The sequence below is a fragment of the Bombus vosnesenskii genome, unplaced genomic scaffold (genome assembly GCF_011952255.1).
Source record: "Bombus vosnesenskii isolate JDL3184/JDL3185 unplaced genomic scaffold, Bvos_JDL3184-5_v1.1 scf7180000013270, whole genome shotgun sequence".
In the NCBI taxonomy this organism is placed as follows: Eukaryota; Metazoa; Arthropoda; class Insecta; order Hymenoptera; family Apidae; genus Bombus; species Bombus vosnesenskii.
The window spans coordinates 1183627-1191884 of record NW_022882928.1 but is presented as its reverse complement, the minus strand read 5'-3'; the positions used below and the strand labels follow the sequence as shown (position 1 = coordinate 1191884).

The following is an 8258-nucleotide window of genomic DNA, read 5'->3' as shown; positions in this document are numbered from 1 at the left end:
TTCATTTTCGAGTTTGGCTATTGATTTAAAATATAAATATAAAGATATTAAAGTTCAATGCTGCCGTCAAAAATGTATTGAATTTTATGTGCAAGAAGAAATTTCGCGACAGGCAAATTTTAGAATCAAAGCAACAAGTTTTGAACACTGCTTTCGTACTTTCGAAGATGTGCTTTGATGAAGGGATTCCCTGAGGTTGTTTGCATTAATATTTAATTTTGAGTCAATTATTAAATAAATTTCTTACTCAGTATCAGTTTGTTTCTTTTGTAATGTAATTTCAATAATTCATAGTGTCAATTATTTGAATGAATCATATTGCATTGATCCTATTTATGCTATTTTCTATAAATAAATTCCATATTAGTATTTCGGTAAATTATTAAATTAATAATCTAGACTATATAGTGATAATAATAGAGATAAAGTTCGAAAATGCAAAATAAAGAAAGATTAGCCCGTTAAATACAAATTAGATGCACTAATACGTTTTTTAGTTAGGATTTTCAGGTTTAACCCCTTCCGTATTTAATGCCAGGATCTCACTCACGTGTCCAGGTTGCTACTTGGGTGAGAGAAAGGCAATGAGTACGATGACCATTGATTTTATAATGATTTGTAAGCGACTGACGACGAGTTAGCGTATCGTGCACGACGTACTTTCTACATAGTGTGTGTGGTTAGGCTGTGGAATTGCGTCGTTTTGGTACTTCTCTCATTTACTATAGATCTAAATAATAAAAAATCACAACCTGTAAAAACAAAGATTCGTTATCGAATACAGGGACTCAGAGATATTAGTATCATTAATTTTATTGTTAAATTATAATAAATGGTATCATATTTCGTACCATCTACAATTTCTTTGAAAAATAAACACACTCTCTGAATTAGGAATATTTGTAATTAAAATTGAGGTTAACTTTTATCGCGTTGTACGCAATGGTCGCTAGCCTTCGTCAGTCGATTTCAGGAAAATGGTACGTAACATTAGAGTGTGCATGTTGTATGCCAAACTCGGGTGTCGGAGGCGTCCCGGGACGTCTCTCTAGTGTAAGCCTTTGCGCCCGGGTTATGTGTGAGAACCGTGGAGTGAATGTGTTGGTGTGCTTGTTTTGCTATTTCTTTAATTTTAAATATAGGTTTCCGGGTAGGATAGGTAGTATATTTTCTGGTATGATTGTTAACTATAAGTAGGTAGGGCCGGGCAGGTTGGCACAGTCTCTCGTCGGGTAGGCGCGTTTTCGCGTGTCCAACCTGTTTCAGGAAATTTCATTCGAAAAGTCGACGGTGAAGCTGGCACGAATGGAACATGCCATCGTCTCTGACTTCGCCCATCGATTTTTTGATTTTCGCGGTCGCGATCGCGATTGGGTTTCGACACGAACGTTAATATTGCTCGAGCATGCACATGCGAACGGATAGCGATCTCTATATGGTCGTTGTTCATCCATGTGTATTTGGATCAGCTTCCGCGATTTATGTTTTTATTTCACCTTTGTACGTTATTTTTTGGTTTGCGATTTAGAAAGTCTCGAGCTTAGATGTAAGTTTCAGCGGGCATCGCGCCCGAAGAAAGAAGAGGCTATGAGCCGAAGAGGCCCGGCAAATTGCCATGCAAGAGGGCAACTACTAATGGCTTTTCATCTTTTGGATCATCCAGAGAATGGAAAGTCATTCTCGTTACTACTTTGTCACTGTACTCGCTTTTAGTATTTTTAGTAGTATTAGTTGTGATTTGTTTATTTGCCGACGTACATGTCGGCCCATCGTCATATTGGGCTAATCGCGGTTTTTCAATTAGCGTTGCGATTGAGTAATTAAGGTTTGAATTAGAGTTGCGAGAAAATACTCACTTCGGTTTGGATTAGCGTTGCGATGAGAAGACGATCGCGTTTGCTTTAGTGTTGCGAGTTATAAGATGTCGCCATTGTACTCAGTATTTTCTATTGTAAATAATTATTAGAATTTATTAAAGAATAAAATTTAAATTTGTTGCGCTTTGTTTTATTTTAAGTTGAATTCAAATGACGTTAGTTTTGAATTAATTTTGTAGCGTTGCGATTTGTGATCATCGCGCATAGTTAAAGTAGTTTTTTTTCATTTATAAATAGTAACTTTACATTAGATTCATTTTAAGAATTAGCGTTGCGATATATTTCATCGAGATTGTTTAATAAATAGCTTTTTCGATTAGTGTTGCGTTGATGAATGATCGCGTTCCTATGCGTAGTGTTGCGTCTATGAAATGCCCAAATTTCTTCCACTTGTGGAAACCTGTTCCTGTTCCTGGATCACCTGATGCAACGAAAACAGTTGCAAAAAGGTGGTCAAGCATCGGCAGCTTTTAATATAGCTGCACTTCGACATTTCGATATTAGCGTTGCGTATGTTGAAGTATGAGTGCATACGTAGTATTTATTAGTGTTGCGTGAATGATTAAAACACCCTACTGCGGTGTATGCTCTCGAGATTTTTCATTTTTTCTTTCTCTTTTCTTTTTTTTGTCACTAACAAATTAAATAGCATTGCAAATATGATAAAGCACTCCGAGAAATTTCTATTTTATGATTATGGATTTAGTAAATTAGTGTTGCGAAATAGAAAAATATTTTCCACTCGTGGTATGTTCGGGATTCTATCGAGTGGATCGCCCTTCTGGCTATTGGATTTATTTCTTTTTCAGCATCCCTCTGGGCGTTCGTTAATGGAAATACTGTTGAAAAATATATCTGTTCGATACCGATGAATATTTTTAATTTATTGTTGCATTATTTAAAATTATTATAAATAATCTTATTTCATAATTATATATATATTGTATATTAAGAAAAATGAGAGTTGATATTATATGATGTAAAAGTTTCACCGGATCAGTAAACAAATTCCTACTCTGACATAATTATAATCGTCGTGACACGACGTTATATATTGCAGAAGGCGTGAAAAACACTGATTTTTTCCGAAGTCGGTATTTCAGAACGCGAAACACGAAGACTTATTTAATATCGCGTTTATGTTGTTTTTAGTCAATGATGGTATACATATCACTACTATACTGGATCGATAACGTCGCATGCGATACGAAAATGGTATAGGGAATTAGGTGATTCCCAAAACATGAGACACGAAAAAGCATTAAACGTCACATCTATTCTGTATCTTATCGATACATATAAATGTGCGTTTATATATTATCCATGGTATTTTTATGGTTATCAATAGAAGTTTATGATGCTTCATATTCAGAAATTTCTAACTTTCTGTGGAAGATGGCGTGATATTCGTATTTTAAAACCGGGAATACAAATCGCAGATTTTTAATAATTTTAAATTATATCACGAGGTGTAAGAAAAATACACTCAGCATTCTTAGTTACATTCTGCATATCATAATTACGATTATGTGTCGTCCTTTATACTATTTCATCGAAATTATAGGTGTGTACTGAAACTTTTGCGAAGACCGGAATTTGACTTGTAAAAGGAGAGAGAGAAAAAAGAAAAGGAAGAACATTACATCGAATATAGAAGGAAAATCATATACAGTAGTTTTAACAAAGTTGCATATTTTCGTAACTACAGTTATTTCTCCACGCGGTAAGCTATTTCGCCAGTCTCAGTGAAAAGAAGTTACACGAAGTACCTAACTATCATAAAGTTTCAATCACTGTGAATTGTCACGATCCTCCCATTGCAGTAGGATAACTATCATTTATGTTTTCGATCGATTTTGCGTTAGACTGTAGCGACATTTTTTGCGATTTTTTGTCGTCGCATTTGTCCAAGCGACTCGTGCTAGAAGTCGTGCTAGAACTCGTGCTAGAATAAATCTGTTTTATCGTAAGTCATACGATTTGGCAAAGAAACAAGTTCGTTTGAAATTCGCATCGAGCCATGGAAATGAGTGATCAACAATTCTCTGGTAAAGAGTACGATGAATTAATTAAACCAATCATGATAACCGCAAAAATAATTTCCATCTGGCCATTGGAGGAGGACAGTGGCAAGGGAACAATATTATTTAGGAGATTCCACTTGTTCTGTATGTTTCTTCTGGTAAGTGCTGCAATACATCGATGTATTATTTAACAAAGGTATTAGGATGCAATAAAATCAAACAGTAAATGTAAGCTCTGATCAAGTAGAATTAACTTCGAGTTAAATGGAAGTCTCGGCGCTATTTATATTCCCGAGATTTAAAGTGGAGAATTGGTTAGTTGATAATTTATTAATTTGTTCGGTATGTTCGTAGCGAAATTTAGAAAAATGTTTAAAAATAATGTTTTTTTTTATAGAATTAGAATTTTATTAAATAATTTATACCTAGCCTGTTTCTTTTATAAGATTGCTTTTCCAAACAATCTTCCAACGGTAAATGGTTTCAAGTGGTTTTTATAGATTCTGTAGTATTTTATTTCTTCTTATTGAAAAAAAAGCTTTTTGCGAGTTAACGTTGGTGAACGTTATGTCGTTAAATACCTTCCACATTGATTAATCTCGAATTCTTCCCGTTCATTACTGTATCTGATGTTCAAGTAGAATTATCGATTAATCTTTACTTTTAATCTTCAAAACGCTACGAACTTTCCGAATAACCCAATGCTTCACCAGAATTAAGAGAATGGTATTGAGAGATTGAATTTTCAGGCGGTAGTGATGTCCATCGCGGTGACAGCCGACGTAGTTCACAATATAGATGACTTGAATGAAGCGACCGAATGCGCACTGATTTGTACAGCATTTTACCTCTGTGTAGTCCGTTTGCTAGTGTATTCGCTCCATCAGAAGGACATGTTCTACGTGGTGAAGACGATGAAAGAGGATTGGATCTTGTCCTCTCACGAAGATCGAACAATTTTAGCGAAGAAAACGATGTTTGCCTTTCGTCTCGCGAAATATTTTATCAGTACCGTGGCTATGACGATTGTACTGTTCATGTGTATCCCGTTTTTAGAGGTATGCGTGAGAATTCAATTGGAGAATTTTAGTTTGAAAATGTCTGAACTCAATGACAGAATTTTAAAGCTTGAAAATGGTTTCACTTAAACTGCTCATGGATAAATTGTATGCTTATGCAAATTCATATTTTTATGAATATAATTAAGGAAATGGAACTTGAGCACAAATTTGTTTCACTTGCTGAATATTATAACGTGTACTGTATATATTATTAATTTCCGCCTGCCGGCTACTAAATGAGGTTGATTTACATAGATAGATTGTTCACACTCTCATTCAATCTAAAAATACACTAGATTTACATCTGTGTAATTTTACATATGATGATAACGTTCGATGAAACATTAGATAATAATAACAAGCACAATTCTGTTGCAGATTTACGCGTTTGGTAGCAACGAAAGGGTACTTCCGTTTCGAGGGTATTTTTTTGTCAATCATACCATATCACCGGTGTTTGAGTGCCTTTATTTCTTTAACGTAACAGCGGGTGGCTTTGGCGGAAGTATGATTGCCGGTGCTACCAGTTTCAATCTGGTGGTAATAATGCACGGTTCGGGCAAGTTTGCAGTTTTGCGGAAAAGGCTGGAGGCTCTCAGTGGAGAAGATCCTAATTCTACCGCTATCCTGAGCAATTACGTGATTCGTCACCAGAAAGCGATAGAGTGGGCGTCACTTGTCCTATCACGAATTTGCACTTTAATTTGTTGGATGTATGATGTTGTTGCACGGTAGATAGAGCAATATCAGTTGCTATTATTCTGAACTATATTAAATTACAATTTATACTAGATTACGAATGTTTATGCAAATGCCCATTTTTATGAATATAATTAATGAAATGAAATCTAAATAAAGATTTGTTTCATATATTAACATTTATTTTCTATATTTTGTATAAATTTGCATATTATGTGTATTTAAATTTCTCATAAATGCATAAACATTTTCAGTCTATATATCTATCTATAATCATCGTTGTAATAATATGTATTGAGTTTTTTTTTAGTAATCCTGTCGCAGACATTTTTCTAGACGATCAATTACCAGTAAGATATACTGCTCTACGTTCGCGTGGAATAATCTGTTCGCAGGTACGCAGATGCACTGGAAAGGATCATAAATGTTCTGGCTTTGGGGCAATTCATCATTAGCACCGGCCTGATCTGCTTCGCGGGATTCCAGATTACCTCGGTGCGTCCGCTCGATGCTCACGAGTCAAGGCATCGTCGATAAAAAGTGACCTTTCTAGATGATGAAGGACAAGGGTCGCCTGATGAAATATTCGACCTTCTTGAACTCGGCCATCCTTGAGCTGTTCATGTTCAGCTTCAGTGGAAATGGCTTGATCGACGAGGTGATTTTAAAAATTATAGTCGCTTTCATGAAAGAAGCTGTTTGAAAAATTTTATTGAAAATTCAGAAGAATTTCAAGAATTTAAATTATAAAGTCGTATTGAAATGATCGCTGACCAATGATAATATAGAGCGGAGCAGTGGGTGACTCCGCTTATGGCAGTGGATGGATCGGCAGCAGATTCAGCCAGAGTCTTCAAATCATGATGATGCGCGCGAGGATCCCCAGCAAAATCACCGCGGCAAAGTTCTATGCCATGTCCTTGGAGAGCTTCTCAGCGGTGAATAAAAATTTTTTGAAGGATCCGCGTTATTTATTATGAGAAAGAGATGGTCGTTTCGTTCGAGCACCTGAAGCTTTTTCTTATGGAATCTTGCCTGTTTTGCAGGTTCTGAGTACGTCGTTCTCATACTTCACGGTCCTTACAGCCACCGAAGGCGATTAATGGTCTCACCAATGAACGTAGATGTTTGTACGACAAGCTTTACGATTGTAGACGGCATCCCATGATGACTCAACTTACAGAGAATATAAGTACTTTAGTCGTTCCACTAGCCTAAAAATATCTGTGTAAAACAAAGTGTCGACGGAAAGTTCGTGTTTTCTTTCTCGTTCTTAAGATCGATGGATATCTTCTGGTGTAGATCGCATCCAAAGACAATTGGAATCGAGATAGAAACTCTTACAATAAACTAGAAAACAGAGGATTTTTAACGATAACTGATTTAATACTAATCGTTGGAATATTTCCTTTCATGATCACTGCCGAAAACGTCTTTTCTTATTTATTACATCTTTCTTCAAGAAGGAGATCTATTTCTGTGTAGTACAACGCGCACAGATTGAACAAATTAGACGCGCCTACTACTCATGCTTATAATTTAACACGATATTTACTTAAGCGTGTTTACCAAACATCCGGCTTATTATGAGTATATATGTACGTATCGCGAGACACGCTACATTTACTAGACCACGCGTGATTCCTTAATTACCTCGAGTAGTACCGATTTATCTCAAGAAGTTTACGAACGCTGAAGATTACGAGGAGATTATTTCAGGAGAGAATAATAGAATTATAATCAAAATAAGCGTTGATCCAGGGTATCTACTGTAGAGGGCAGTAATCCTCCGTTATTTTCAATAACTCGCAACAATTTGCCAGCAAGGATGCGACAAGAAAATGCGGCATCACTTAAACCACAGTAGCGGAGTGTCCGCAGGAGTTTAGGCAAAATGTTACGAGTTCGGCCGAGTTCTCTCTCTGGGTGGGGTAAACCATCGGCGGCGTATGGTCTTGGAAGCGACTCGAGGGTATTTTCATCGCAACAGTACAACACGTGCACCCGGCCAGTGCACGTACAGCTCCTTTCGACTTCTCTTCTCCGTGTGCATCGTCGTTCGGTCGTTTAACGTGACGGTACAAAATGTAACGTGGCAGATCTTTCGACGTTGCGTCGTCTGTTGGACGGTTTCGCTCGATCGCTCCTGCTTGGACGTACCACGGATACAAGCCACTTAACTACGATGGGAGCCAGCTGATGCTAATTATTGTTGTCCACGCGATGGCAATATGGCGAACATCAAGGTGGCAGTTCGCGTAAGACCGATCTCTGCCAGGTGAGTATTAGATCGGATTAAACGCATGATAAAAAGAAATATCAGAAAGTATTTGTAACTGTAATTGAAGTTAATCACAGATTCGAACAGACTGGATCTGCATGCGACAGAGTGAAGCGTTTTTGAAAATCGAACGAAACTGTAAGGTAGGAAGGTGCTTTGACTAATGAAAAGTATTAGTTGAAAATTCTACGTTGCGAGTTGCTTTTGCCATTAAACTCATTTCTGTTGGTAAGTTGTAAATGTATTTTAAGGAATAGGCGAAAAAATCGACGGAAGTCACGTTCTCCTTTTCCCCATGTTCCCGATATACACATGT

General features: G+C 36.7%; 2 protein-coding genes across 3 annotated transcripts in view; both read left to right on the top strand.

Moving 5' to 3' along the window:
• Positions 1-3372: 3372 nt before the first annotated feature.
• On the top strand, positions 3373-7030 carry LOC117231057 (odorant receptor 13a-like). Of its 2 annotated transcripts, none has more exons than XM_033489109.1 (7): positions 3373-4059; positions 4651-4959; positions 5341-5693; positions 6057-6156; positions 6215-6319; positions 6450-6599; positions 6708-7030. In XM_033489109.1, the coding sequence occupies exons 1-7, from the start codon at positions 3898-3900 to the stop codon at positions 6762-6764; spliced, it is 1236 nt and encodes a 411-aa protein (XP_033345000.1). In that variant the 5' UTR covers positions 3373-3897; the 3' UTR covers positions 6765-7030. The 2 variants fall into 2 exon arrangements, with proteins under 2 accessions (XP_033345000.1, XP_033345001.1); XM_033489110.1 differs by having other exon boundaries at positions 3898-4059; positions 5341-5627; positions 6708-6797.
• A 455-nt stretch (positions 7031-7485) lies between these two features.
• Positions 7486-8258, top strand: part of LOC117231001 (kinesin-related protein 4-like) — a 28213-nt gene continuing 27440 nt past the window's right edge. The window contains exon 1 of the mRNA XM_033489013.1: positions 7486-7939. Coding sequence (XP_033344904.1) covers positions 7893-7939 — 47 coding nt within the window. The 5' untranslated portion in view covers positions 7486-7892. The remainder of the gene's footprint in view (positions 7940-8258) is intronic.